The following is a 15,341-nucleotide window of genomic DNA, read 5'->3' as shown; positions in this document are numbered from 1 at the left end:
ATGAAAACTGATGAGAAAAGGGTATAAAGTATGCAGATGATCGGACCTTGTTCAGCCTGGAGAGCCTTGCGCATGCCAAATGCGACACTGCTCTCATAGAGTGTTTGGTATGCAGCTATCGTCATCCTGATTTCATCTCGCACACGAAGGAGCAGAAGTCCACGCTCAGCGCAGGAGATAGTTACTTGTCTTATCAGCTCATCAAAACACTAAAAGAGTTGCCAGTTGTGTGTTAGAAATATTCACAATTACAGTGATTGTTAGAGATTTAAAAAATATTAATTGAGATGTTAAACAGTTTGAAATTCTCTTTTCACACACCTAGTTTACGGATCATCAAATACCTGTGAGTAAAGCTCTCTGCGGACAGGGCAAATACCAGTTTCTCTGGCCTGTCTCTGCTGCAGACGAATATCTAACTGTTCTTGTAGGTTAACAACATCCAATCTTGTGGCAGGAGTGCTTGATACCTATAGGTGGCAGAGAACAACGTTAATTTAAGTTTGATTTTCAAGCTTTAATACAAGAGCTAGATTAGTTAAGGTACATTGACAGGAGGTCTGAATCTATCATTAACTAACAAAATGGTATTAACGAAAGCTCAAGATGATTCATAGTATAATATAAGCCTTTTCAATTAATCACACTTTATTTATCAACCTGTTGAACCCAGAGCTGCCCACTTTCAGTCCACTCTCTTGGGGGTAGAATTGAGTTCAAAATATCTTCTGCTTGATTCTTCACCTCCAATGGTGGCAATTTGCCATCTCTCGTGCTCCCTTTCGAATTCACAAATTAATGTACATAGACAATAGAATGGTAACAGATATTGAGCTCAATCAAATAGTCAGTATTTAACTGTTACTGCGAGTGAATCACAATCTTATCATGCTGCCTCATAAATCAATAAATTTCAGTAAATAATTCAAATTTCAGTATACCTGGTACACCAGGTGCTGGTGATTGTTGTGGACTTTTTTGCTTTCTCTGTGCTTTGGCATCAGTACTTCGACTCACAAGCTTTGGATTGTCATATTTCACAAGAGAGGTATTTGTGGGAGTCATCTTCGTTTGGTACTAAACTGATGTTATTTATTTATTATCATTTCCTAAATTGCTATTAAATGATTTAATATTAAAGTATCGTTCAAATATTACATAAGCCATTTGCCCCTCGGAAGAGGCCAGGGAGTTTAGAAAAACTTACAGTTGCAAGTTGTTAAATATTATATGATTCAAAAATGTGAAAAATTTACATTTTTTCACTGAATGTTACCTTTCGATATCAATTTCAAAACTGTCTGAGTCAATATAGTCGATTTTTGGAGGCAAAACCTTTCAACATTAAATAGCTTATTATGCCTGTTCTGTGGAACATGCTAGAAAATTCAATTTTACATATGGCAGTGTGGAAGATATGGCAAATGATATAAAAAATTAGGTGTCAAACATAGTTAAAATGACAAAGTTATCAAACATTTTGTTGAAATCGTTACCAAAATTGATTGGGTGACCATTTGGGCTTCCTGCACGATCTAGTGTCAACCCAATCATCTGATCCCACATAATGAATAAAATTGTTACGCTTGATATCTCAGAAGCTAGAGCTTCTATCGTTTCAGGACAAGTGTCATTTTAATGGCAAATTACAATGCATTACAATTTGGCTCAATCCAATCATTTTGGATGATGATTTACACTCTGCAGTCGGGATGATGATTAATCACTCTACACTCAACTGTCAGGTGACTTTTTCAACCTGTTCTCTAGCTGGCCCTGAACGACTGTTCGTGTTCAAAACCTTACCCTCTAATCTGATCATAAACTTAACCCTAATCCAATCCCTAACAAAAGCATATACTGAAACCCTAACCCTAAGGAGAAATTATATCAACTTCCATATAAATATTTCAGAATTACAACTATTGTGTACTCAATAAAGTAATTATCACTTTTGTATTCCTGTATCCTTGTATCCTACAGTCATATCACGTGATCAAGACAGTTTTTACCCAATATCTTGCCAGGAGAGCATTTTAACCCTATGTCATGTAATGGGGGTGATTCGGAATCAGCGTCCGAAAATACATCGATTCTAGTTGGTTTGAACTGTTGGGGTCCCTTTTAGAAAAATCTAATCGAAGATGATCGAGCGTAGAGCACGCTCGAATCATTTTGAATATTTAAAGAATGCGAAATTAATTGTTCATTTGAAAAAAATTAACATCTTCATTATTTTATTTGACGAATGAGTTATAATTACCGTCCTCTTAAATGACTTAAGTCTGACTCCTCTATTCCTATCCCTTTTAATCAAATCAAATCAAACCAAATGGTAATGACACACTATAACCTAGTATTCTTAACGGGTGATACTCGTAGAATATTTGTTCCATACTCGCCGCGGGTCCTGGTAGGTTGTAAACCTACAACCTAGTATCCTGACACAGTTAAGTAGTACCAGAAGCAATAATTCTGGACCAAAAATGTATAACCCATCTAAACTAAAATGTATACGTTCAGGTTGATGGTTAAGCAAATAGCTGAATATTGTTGCTTATACTTAAATTGTATTGGCATGCTTTTATCGTAATTTTGAGGAAGGCCATAAAAATTGGAGGCCAAAAACAGATTTTTATCGTTAAAGTTCGGTTTTTAATAATGCCAAACGGTTATGTATAAATAAAAAACAAGGTTTGAGAAACCCGGATGAAAATTTATTTTGAAACGTTATATTGATATACTATTTTTATGTTAAATAAGCATTGAACAAAAAAAAACTGGAAATCGACACCAGTAATATAATAACAATATCTTAATATGATAATAGATAATTTCACATAGCCATGTGCCTACGCGTACTGCGTGACGCGCGCTACTGCAAGCGAGAGGGCTCTGGTTAGAGCAAATAAATAATATCAATTATACAAATGACATGGACATAACAACAAATGAAAAAAAATCACAATACTTTGTGTTTTAACACAAAACACCTTGATTTGAACACTTTTTACTTTTTATTTTGCTTTTTTTGTTGACACACGCTGTAACCCTTTTTGATCGGCGTACACTGCACGCTTCGCGTGAACGAGAGGTATACAACGTGTAACAAATTTGTTGCTACTTTTTGGCGTCAAATTTTAATTTGCAAGTTAAAATGCAATGTTGCTCTAACCTGTAACATGTAACCAAAGCTCCTTTATGCTTGCAGTTGCAGTGGTGCGCGATCAACTTTATGGCCCGCGCAGTATACAAACGCGTCATGTAGTCATCCGCATGGTCTATTGTTAACGGACTAGCTTCGTAGCACTTGCCTCAGGCATGGTAATTTGTTTATGACATTTCGGGAAGAAAGTGGCGCGCGCTATACTGCGAATGAATTTAGACAAGTAACATTAACAACATTGTTAATTAACGATGTCAATTCCAGATTCATCGCAGCTCGGCGTGGCACAATAGCGCATTTCGCCGATCTAGCTGTGAGAAGCTTTATTGAGTGCGCGGCACAGTAACGAATCGCGCTACAACAACTTCAAACATTGCTGTTGCATGCTCTATCCAAAGCTTGACCATTGTTAATGATCTGGCCCGGCGCGCGCTACTTCGTAGCTCTTGCCATCGTTTCGAGAAGAAAGCGGCGCGCGCTACTTCGAAGAAACTTAGACGAGTAACATCCGTCAATCCAAAGCCTTTGCGCTTGCAGTGGCGAAACTTGTATCACGTCGTGACCCCCACGGTCGTTTCACTTTGGGTTTATCGTTTTTACGATACAGGGAGAGCGGCTGCGCACTCGTGCGCGGCGGGTCATACAAGTGAAACAAATTTTAGTGAAACAAATTTAAAATTTTATCCTTTATTTTATAATTATAATATAATAATATTTATAAGCCTCCGTTTTGAAAATTTTAAATTTTAATATATTCACATTTCTATTTTAAATTCAATTTAATGTATAAATCAATAACTGGCCGCCAAAGCCGCGCATTCATGAAAACAGGATTATAAACTTGTTTATGATTATACAACAAACAGAAATAAATTTAAAACTATCAGTGGTTTTTTAAATAAATTACAATCTCACCTAAATCCAAAGCCAGCTTTGTAAAATTACTATTAGATCATAATATATCGTCAATTGTTAATATTTACAATGCAACATTTCATTAATCTGTAGACAAGCGTACTCCAGCCCCTACACGCATTTGTTCTTATGTGTCGCGGCTCAAGCCGCGCACGCACGTATTATTTTATACGTTTTGCTTTCTAATAAATATTGTGTCAATGTGTACGTCTAAATGTTCATGTTTTGTGTAAGCCGAATCCAATTAAGATTAGTGACAAGGATAAGGACCCAAGTGCCTGTACGGCTTTTTCGGACCCCTGTGGACCACTACTCTTGAAATCGCTCTACAACTATTGAACATTTATAACTGTTTTATAATACATAACGTCATTTGACAATTATTATCATCTTACTATATAAAAAGCGAGACGATATATATATATATATTTATCCGTGCCATTTTACTGACACCACGGCATCAACTTTAACGCGACTTTCCGCAAAAACCGTAAATGATATAAAACTGAAACTTTTTTGACTGGGTCAAATGCTTTGATGGCCTTCAAATCAGCATGTAAAAATAAAAAATCGGCCAAGGTATAGGAATTTTAGAGCCCAAAATTTGGACCACCAAGGTGTGTCAAAATCGCGAATTAATTAGGTAATAATTATTTTAGTCTCTTGAGCATTGAGTCTTGACACCATTTTAGGGTTATACGGGTTCCTGTTAGTTAGTCTAAAACATCTTATCACAGACTCTTCTACTGTCCACTGTGCAGCTGCTCTTACAGGGAAACCCTGCAGGACCATTCCTTTAATGACCAACCATCATGGTCTATCTTAAGAGATGATAGTGATAGCATCACTGCCTTCCGCTCTCTAGCACAAATTGCCATTGGTGAACTATCATAAAGATGATTATTATAGTGCTCATCTCTTGTGACATTTATTCTTCTTCAGCCTCTACTACTCACTCTACTGCCTCATCTTCTGAACATCATTATCTTTAGTATAGTTGAGGATTCTCAACACCCACTTTCAAGTTGAGTACTCTCGACCCACTTAGTCCACATGCCTTGCAAACTTACAGCACAGTATTTGTAATGGTCTAAGTTCCTAATACTCCCCAAAGATGGTTCCTCTAGTCAACCGTAGGAGAAGAGAAAGCTCAACAACAAATTAGATGGCTGCATTTTGTTTTCATTTTATTAGGTCCAGTGGCGTCCCCCCGCTCAATGACGAAAAGCGCCCCCCTAAAATTTTTTGTGTCCCTAAAAAAAAAAAAAAAAAAAAAAAGGTCGGGTACTTTTTTTCTCGCCCCCCCTAAGGCTTTTTGCGCCCCCCTGAAGCAAAAAAAAGGTACCCCAAATATTTTTTTCGTGTCGACCGAACGCTAAATTGGGCAGGGAAATACACAAACAAGACGTTTTAGGGCCTAAAACCCAGTGACATAAATTTAAAAAGGGACTAGGAATCCAGTCTGGAAAGAAAAAACGGCTACCATATATTTTTAAAACGACTACCATAAATTTTTCGGCCGCTCCGCGGCCGGATAACGATTTCATTTTACTTTGCTAGTTATATTACAGAGGTTTAGTTATTCATTAGTATAGTTATTAATTCATTAGTATAGTTATTCATAATTGCCAAAAGATTGTGAAAAAATTCCTTTCGAGGTCTCGAACTCGCGATCTGCTAGTATAGTACCGACGGATTAACCGACTAGGATACGATTCCGTGTACGCTTTAGTAATATTTACATATAGGTCTTCGCGCGTTCCTGCAACTACCATACTACCATACTACCAAACAATCCATACTACCATACTGGTAGTAGGAAAATCTTGGATCCTGACAAAAATATCTTGGATTATTTGGTAACGCGCAAGTTAAGCGCAAGAACTAGGATCCTGACAGGAATCTGGCATTTGCGCTCGATTCGAACATCTTCTCAGATAAATATAGAATTAAAGTACAGTACGCGGCGTTACAGTGTGTAACAACCGAGAGCGACTATTTTAAAGTTGATTTAATAATTTTGTTGACAAAAATTAGTCGGCGTGGCTATGGAAATTAATATGGCTAGGAATTAGATTCTTAGATTCCTCACTTTATGTCACTGGGGCCTAAAATTCAGGAAAATTGCGCCCCCCTTATATTATACGGCGCCCCCCCCCCCCCCCCCCCCCCCCCCATACAGCGGGTCTGCGGGGCCCTAGGTTACGCCACTGATTAGGTCCTAGTATTTATTCCTATTGTCTTAAAGTTTTAAGAGAACTCACCTTAAATTATTTTATCTTCTTATCTTATCTTATCTTATCTTATCGTATCTTATCTTCTTATCTTATCTTATCTTCTTATCTTTAATGCAGTCACTCGATAAGTTTATATCAGGAGAATTCAATAAAGACACATACTCTGCCCACAATAAGGGGCCATAATTGTTTCAATTATGTAACTGTATAGAATTATTATTATTATTAATCTAAAACATACAATCTAACTGTCTTGCTGAGGGGGAGGAGTAAATGCTTCACTTTTTTATTTGAAAATTCAATTAATCATTATATATATAAATCAAGCGTTACATTTCAGCCATGCAAAATTACAATGACATATTTTGATATATTAAATGGTAAATGGTACTGCAATATAAGTTGCTTAATGTTTGGCCGGATGACAACTAACAAGAAAAATAAACTTGATTATATAATAATTAATTCGGCTGAACCAACACATAGCAAGAGCCACATTAACGTTGGGGCCACATTAAAATACTTACAACATACAAAATCTAAAAACCATCAACACGGTTAGTTAATATCATGGAAAATTTGGTATACTCTATTTCGTTGTAATATCTTCACATTTGCTTTATCTTAATTTGACCAAAACCCTTAATCATGGTAGAGTGAACCGTATGCCAGATTAACCGTTTCAATTACAAAAGAAAGAATTATGTTGAGAACAATTTTCCCTCAATATCAAATGATACATGATGAATTATCAGTAGCTATCTAGCAATTTTTCAAATCAATAATTTTTCATGCTCGAAAGTGATTGGAATGGAAAACAGCGGAGAAAGAGTTTTTTCGAAATACTCAAATTTTGCATTACATTTTTTTCTTTGATTGAATTTTTTCCCAAAATATCAATTCCTTTGATGGAAAAGAGAACAATGCAGGAACACTCTACCTGAATTATGGTTTTAGAGTCAAAATCACTTTTTTGATTATTAATTCAGTAAATTTCACAGCTAGTCGAAACTCTTAAAGAGGAATTATTGACGATTTCGAAATAATAAGGCTTTGAAAACGTTTAACCCATGTGTTATTAGGTTTTATCTGTCGATTAACCGATGATATGCACTTTCGTTTTTCAGAAAGTGCACTAAATCACATTTAATGAGCCATTAACTATCGTGAAGCAGAATATATTCGAATCAAATGACAAAATTCTCTAGCCTTTCGCATCGTGCAACTTTGAGACGCGCGCGTACAATGATTGAATCACCGTAATTTTTGCAATAGTGAGATTTAAAATATAGTATTTATCATAGCTCAAGTTCAGAAGAACTCAAAAAACCTGGATCACATGGACTCAAAGTTGAAAGAAGATGTGAAATTCAATTTTAGCGTTTTACTATTTTCAAACAGTAATTGGTGTTGCTCCCCACTGTGTGCATCTTTCGATTTTTATAACTAAAGAACTCCTATAACACAATTTACACCTTTAAGAAGCAAAATTGAGCTCCACAACCCAAGGGATGGCCCAACACCAGAGAATACTAATTCACAACTTTGTGTTTTTATAAAATTATTCTTCAAAAAAGCACTAACTTCAATAGCAAATATCTTTATGAAGGGAGCAAGGTAGGAAACTATTCCCGTAGATTTCGGAATGCTTGAACAATTATCTAAGATGAAAATGTCCTCAGATTTGAATAAAAATTACTCCTTAATAGTGTAAAATCGATTTAAAAAGTTGTTACTTTGTCAAAAGTCAAGTTTTAAAAACACTTAACTTGATGACGTCATCAAGTGATGATGATGACGTTAAATTATTTTTCAATACAATGTAACTAAAGCTTAAACAATTATCTTTAAAACCTGTGGTTCGAGAGGACTGTATCGTTTATACTTTTGAATCTACGGACACTTAAATGTAGGCTACAATTGAGCTGCAAAAAGCGTCTATACATATATACATATATATATACATATATATCTTCACGACAATCTGTTGTAAAACAGGGTTCCAGAAAACCCACTTCCCGATACTCCTGAAACATGACATTTTTTTTACAGTCGATTTGGACAAGGTCTAGACGGCCTGCAAAGGTTCAGATCTCTAACTCAATTTTAACATGGTTTTTAAGGCACCTGAATATGGCGATTTTGGGTTTTTTACCTAATTTCGTATAACATGCTGGCGCGTATTTTGCGCAAATTTCTTAAAAACCTCCATATAACTATTTCTTATTCCTGTCATCTTCAACATTGAATTAGAATGTTTTGAACTTAAATGTACCTGCTGAACTACTTTCGATGAGTCTTAATGCCTGGAAAACAATAAAGGGGATATAATCGTATAGGGGGTAAATAGTGTTGTGAATATAAGGGCGACGGTAATGCTTGCCAGCATTGTGATACTATAATGAAATACAGTAGGATACATTTTTCGAGAAGAAAGGTTGGCCTGGTCCGATTATTAACAAAAGTAAACAAAAGTCCATTAGGGACTCCGTGGAGTCGAAAAAGGTACACGGCCGCTGTCTGGTGCTGCTAGGCATTTATTGATAAAGATGTTTTATTGTATTGGTTTTTAATGATTCTATTGTTCGTGACAATACAACGTATGACTAGGCGAAATTACAAGCACGCCCGCAATGGCTCGAAAGCACATGGTTAGGTGAAACATTGCTATTCAGGAAGCTTGAAAACAGCATTGTTTGTTTGAAAACCAGTTTTTGCTGGTACCCATAAGGGCTTTGGGAACCAATATATAATAAATTGTATGAATAAATCAAATCCCCCGTGGGGCACGCGACATTCAAGATTCTAGTTGCAAGCACATGTTATAAAACATTGTAAAATAGCCTCAAGACCAGAACTGCATATTGCTTGGGCTTCCAGCCCAGTTTGCTCAACAGTTCGTGGCCTACTTACCTTAACTTAAAACCTTAGTGCAATGCTTGCAACAACTAAAATCCTATTCTATAACTAAGTTACCCTATTACGTATAATCTAGAAGAGTGATGCAAAAAGTCAACTGATAACGCAACACAGTCTAATCATACTCTTATCAGTAGTTCCTCTAACCTCTGTTCTCAGTTTATACAAAAAGTTTTAACTCCATGAAATTAACGTCACACACATACACAAATGCTTGACTTTCTCAAATAATTAGTCACTCAGCGTCACAAACTTTGTTGTTTTTAATGTAATATTTCTTGCTCGGGTCCTTCTTGATTCCCTCTTTCATTTCCTGTACGAGCTTTGGCGAGAGATTCGCTCATCCTGCGACCTGTCCTGGAGATAAGTAGAGTTTGTTGTAGTTGAAATTGTAGTCTGCCACATCAACCGATTTCAAGACTTTTGCTCTGCTCAGAAATTCACGTACAATTTCAGGATCTCGCAAAGTAACTTTTATCGGCCGTGATCGAGGGCTGTCAGACTTCTTTACTCCCACTCTCTCAATGTTTGTTATAGTCGGCCTTCCAATGAACTTCATAAAACCCCAAATATCACCCACGAGATCCCGTTCGTTCATTTCTTGCTCTTCACATTCGAGCTGTTCTGGGGCCCCGAAGATGATAAAGTTTTTCGACCGATCATCTTCTGTAATCGCCGATTTCACAGCCATTTTGATTTTAGCTGGAGAGATATCAGAAGCTACGCTGTTATTCTTCACAACATCTGTAAACAGTTTCATTTCTGTTTTCACTGTCTCCTTCACTGAAGCTAGTTTACCAGATTTGCATTGGATGAGCTCGTTCTGAGTTTTTATCTGTTCTGATTTCTGTTGGTCAAGCGTCTCTGCTGCTGATCTCAAAACATTTCTCGATTTACATATCATAGACCCCATCTTCAAAACTATTTCGGTTATTACATCCTTTGTAACGCCTTTTGGCTTGAACAAGTCATGAGTGAGGTCCTCTAGTTTCCTGCAATTAAGATTCGCTAAAACCGAGTCTGATAAGTCCTCAATCTGTTTCTCCAGTTCGTGAAGTGTACTGACCGAAAATTCCATATTGTGTATACTTCGTGTATAGCAAAGCTGCACAGTAAAAGGCAGTGCAATTACCTATTTACTGATAAGAGACAACTGATATCAACTCACAAGCGAAAAGATTGATTGCACATTGCGGTGCTTTTTCAAGCTTCCCGAATTCTGAACAGGTACCGTGCACAAAGTTTGGCAACCCGGGTAATAGCAGCACTGCGCGCGTTATACCATTTATTTGGGCAACATCATAATAGCAAGCTCATGTCGATCTATTCCGATTTACTTCAAATATAACACTCGTATCTTTGATTGTCTAGCCCTAACCTTAACTCTAACCCTAACTTTGACCCTAACCCTAACGCTAAACCTAACTCTAATATTAAGGGGTGCACGGTAAAAATAAACTTGCTCTAATTTTCAAAATTTTTGTAATATTGTTTTCTAGAGACTGTGAGAATTTTCACTGTACCAAATTTGTCATACCTTTTTGGAATGATCAGTGAGTTTTGACGAAATTCATTTTTTTTAGTCATATTAATCTGTCATATCTTTGGTTCCTGAACATAAATCATGCTGAAAATTTGTCAGAACCTTCCAATCATACTTAAGTTTAGTTACTACCCGCCCAACTTAAATTAGTTGGGAGAGATTGGCCTTGACTAAGAGGTCTAAAAATGACAAAATAGGTATAAATTCATTGATAACTCAACTTCTGACCATCGAAATTGCTCAAACTAATTTAGGTTCAGTAGAACATAAATGTTTACGTAAGCTGACCAAATTTCAACAAAATTTTTATATGGGAAGAAATTATAACGTTTTGATTGTTTCCGAAATAATGTGCTGGCCGAAATACGAGCTAAAAAACCATTCAATGGTCAGTGCGCGCGTCTTACGGTCGATGGCCATTTTAATGTTTCCCCATTTATTTTGAGGTCTTGGATATAAGATATTTGCCTTATTTACTTGTGAAACAAGCGCGTCACGCAGTACGCGTATACACGTCCAAGCTTTTCTTTTTTTTAATTTGAAAAAAAGAAAAGCTTGGACTTCAGACTTAGATTGCCCCCAGCTAGTTGAGAGCGTGTTGTAAGGTATTTGAATTTGTTGTTCCAGGAAATGGGGAGTCTAGTCTGGGCATGATGGGTGGTATGGGACCATTTTGCACTGTGGTTGTACATCGGAACACGATTCAGGTTTGATCTGCTACGAAGCACATTTTTGCATTATGAGGGGAATTAGAGGAAAACAAACAGCCCAGAATTTTGGACTGAAAAACGCATCCCTCAGAAGAGAAGCTTTGAGGTCTCCTAGATTTGTTTATGTAAATTTTATAGATGATTTATTCTAATTTTTATATTGTGTACAATTTTACAGACAAAATGATTCCAGGGGGGACTACCAACCCACCACTTCGGCAGGTAGTTGATTCACCTTCCACAAACAAGAGCCACCTTGGTCTACTTGCTGTTGTGTCTCAGCTACAGTGTCTCAGCTACATGGGTTGGGGGTCCCCCTTCTTTTTTTAAATTTTTAAAAACATTAACATGGTTAATTATCTATTTAGGCAAAAATCTGGATAATATGTCGATCAAAATACCTGGTGTAGGTGCTTTCCTTTATTTTGGATATGGAAGCAATTTGTTTTCTGAACGAATTCACATAAACAATCCATCTGCTAAGAAAGTTTCTATTGCTCGATTGGATGACTACAAGCTCAGTTTTGGGCATTTTTCCAAAAGATGGGGTGGAGCAACTGCAACTATTAAACCTCAAAAAGGATCACAGGTCTGGGGAGTTGTATGGGAAATTGATGTTAAGCATCTTCCATCTCTTGATAAACAAGAAGGAGTCCCATATGTTTACCAGCGACTGGAAGACAAAGAAGTTACAACTATAGAATCGGAGAAACTTTCTGTTTTAACGTATCATTTGGTTAAAGGGCTGGAATTGGATCCAGTTCCCAGTGGAGTGTATCATAGTATTATTCTTAAGGGAGCTATGGAGAATAATTTGCCCGGTGAATACATGGAGTTTCTTCGAGGTATAAAGAATAATGGTTTTATGGGAAATGAAGGCACTGTGTTTGAATTGCCAGCAAATCCTGATTATGAAGATCGGTAAGCAATGTCATGATGATGATGATGAAAATCTTAAAATAACTGGCTAAAATGAGCATTTTATTAACAATAAATAGTAAAGATCAAAAACTTTAATTTCCAACAGACTTATAATTTTAAATATCCAGCTTACAAATTACATCCCTCTAAAACGTTATAAAACATCAATAATCTATACTATAATTCAAAGATTTAGGTATAATAATGTCTGTACGACTGCCCACGTGCAAATTAGGTAAAAAGCAAAAGGTTGCAAAGTAACCATGGTAACGAGGGTTGTTACAAGCACGTGCACGTGCAAAGATTGTAAGACCAGCATTTTTATCGGTTTTGTTGATACTAAATTGTGTTTAGTGCGAGCAACATTATAATCGGCTGTATCTTCGGTTGTGTAGGATATTTTTTGATGCAATTTAAACTGACTGCCAAATAAATAGAATACTATTAGCTTCCTCCCTGTGACCACGGGTTTTCTAGTTTAGTATAAAATTAAAGATCTTTACAATTTCTACCATGGGCACATATTAGGTGCGATGGGTGCGGGATCGCACAATTTACCGTTTTCCGCACACTTCCGCATAATTTATTGTTTTCCGCACATTTTGTAATTATCTGCATATTTCCGCATAATCTAGCATTTTCCGCGTAATTTCGCATAATTTTGAAATTTTCGCGTTAAGATTTTCGAGTGTAAAACCAACATATGTTAAAAGTTGGGCACTTTTAGGACCGTGACTCAGGCCCTTTCGGGACCCTGGCCCAGGCCCTTTCGGGACCCTGACCCAGGCCCTTTCGGGACCGTGACCCAGGCCCTTTTGGAACTCATACCTAGGCCACGTGACCCAGTTACCACGTGACTCAGGCCCTTTCGGGACCCTGACCCAGGCCCTTTCGGGACCCTGACCCAGGCCCTTTCGGGACCCTGACCCAGGCCCTTTTGGAACTCATGCTTAGGTCACGTGACCCGGTTACCACGTGACCCAGGCCCTTTCGGGACCGTGACCCAGGCCCTTTCGGGACCCTGACCCAGGCCCTTTCGGGACCGTGACCCAGGCCCTTTTGGAACTCATGCTTAGGTCACGTGACCCGGTTACCACGTGACCGAGGCCCTTTCGGGACTGTGACCCAGGCCCTTTCGGGACCCAGACCCAGGCCCTTTCGGGACCCTGACCCAGGCCCTTTCGGGACCGTGACCCAGGCCCTTTTGGAACTCATGCTTAGGCCACGTGACTCAGGCCCTTTCGGGACCGTGACCCAGGCCCTTTCGGGACCGTTACCCGCGCCCTTTCGGGACCGTTACCCAGGCCCTTTCGGGACCGTGATCCAGGCCCTTTCGGGACCGTGACCCAGGCCATTATGGAACCCTCGTCGTTACCGTACTTCGATTATAGTGTATCAGTTATCATTCGTAGGTGATAATAGAAGAAGTAGGTGTAAAGGGTAATGAGCTTTATTCGTTGCAGCGTTGGCTTTATAGTGGGCTTAATGGATCTTGGATCAAATGGTTCACAAATACTGACGATCAATGCCAACAAGCGTGTCACATATTTGCGATCACGCATGGGATCTGATCGACTCTATCAAGAGGCGTCTTCAAATAACTGTATCCTGATTCCTGATCTCTACCAGATCAAGTCACTGTTCCCAGATAACTGAATCTCAATATAGGTTCAATCATGGTCTTAGTAAAGAACTACACCCTCAGTAACACATAAACAGACCTATTTTTGATAAGAGCGGCGGTTATACGTTTAGAATTTCCAAAGTCCTCGAGAAAATGCAAAAAAAACCCGCACAATTCCCGCACAAATTTCGAAAAAATCGCCGCACATTTGCCGCATAATTGGTAAAAATTTACCGCACCTTACCGCACATTTTACCTTTATAGTCGGGTGCGGTACCGCATAATTTCGATTTTTTACCGCACCTAATATGTGCCTCTGATTTCTACACTTCAAAATACTAGAATAAATGTTCAATGAACAAAATATTTGACTTTACTACACCTCAATATACTTGGTAGTCCATCTTTTATCATAATAGTAGCAAAGTTAGCTTAAATTAAATGCTATAATAAATCTCATTTTCTAAGAATAAAAATTCAGTGAAACAAGAAATTCAATGAAACAAGAAATTTAATTTTAGCACATTTTACAGAATAAAAAGATGTAAAACAATTCATAAAATATAATGCCCATTTGGTGTATGACTTTTTTTTAGTGAAACCTTATCTTTTCGACAGCAATGTCAAAGAATTAGATTCTGTTTACATATCTCTTGCTGATTTGACAAAAGTTTGCATCTATAAATTAAGATTTGGGATACTGTAGCTAGGTCTTAGTTACATAAATGTTTGTTGAATATTATTATAATTTTTTTCTGCATTCAGTTTCTGCTGTATTATTGAGTTCGAGCATGTATAAAATTAGTTGGGTTTTGTGTTGTGTATTAGTGTAAAATGTTTTCTTACCGTACCAACTTTTCTTCTTTCTTCCTTGTCAGGGTGTCCTAAAAATCCCTCATAAATATTTCTTAAATGTGTGACGAAATTTACCTGGTGGTACCATTTAACGAAAAAGTCGTTAAATTTTTAGATAATTGTCATATGGAACTATCTATTGAACTGGAAATTCAAAAATTTTGTCAAACAACAAGGGCCCCAGGCCATGTTAACTCTGTCACATTTTTATAGTGTGACAAAGTTTACATCTCGCTGCCAGCAAGATATCGTTTTGTGACAAAATTTGCCTAGAGGATAATAAGGTTACTAATATTGTACTAATATCCTCAAAATTGCATTGAACAGAACACGTCCATAAACGTCTACTGTGTGCAGTGAAAATAGTTATGAGATGATCTAGAAACTTTAACACGTACATCTATTATTCAGGTATATGCCACCATTAATCACAAGTATTTATTGTCACATT

The 15,341-nt window shown here is 37.4% G+C and overlaps 1 protein-coding gene across 1 annotated transcript in view; it reads right to left on the bottom strand.

The window, feature by feature from the left end:
- LOC134821283 (33 kDa inner dynein arm light chain, axonemal-like) overlaps positions 1 to 15,341 on the bottom strand; it is a 71,046-nt gene that overhangs the window by 621 nt on the left and 55,084 nt on the right. Inside the window, exons 2-5 of the mRNA XM_063832004.1 lie at positions 942 to 1,084; positions 661 to 779; positions 345 to 470; positions 47 to 209 (exon numbers count right to left, since the gene is read on the bottom strand). Of these exons, the coding sequence (XP_063688074.1) occupies positions 47 to 209; positions 345 to 470; positions 661 to 779; positions 942 to 1,065 (532 nt within the window). The 5' untranslated portion in view covers positions 1,066 to 1,084. The remainder of the gene's footprint in view (positions 1 to 46; positions 210 to 344; positions 471 to 660; positions 780 to 941; positions 1,085 to 15,341) is intronic.

This window comes from Bolinopsis microptera, chromosome 9, assembly GCF_026151205.1.
Source record: "Bolinopsis microptera isolate Bmic1 chromosome 9, MBARI_Bmic_1.0, whole genome shotgun sequence".
Classification (NCBI taxonomy): Eukaryota; Metazoa; Ctenophora; class Tentaculata; order Lobata; family Bolinopsidae; genus Bolinopsis; species Bolinopsis microptera.
Note: the sequence above shows the minus strand (reverse complement) of the source record. Positions and strands in the feature narration are given on the sequence as shown.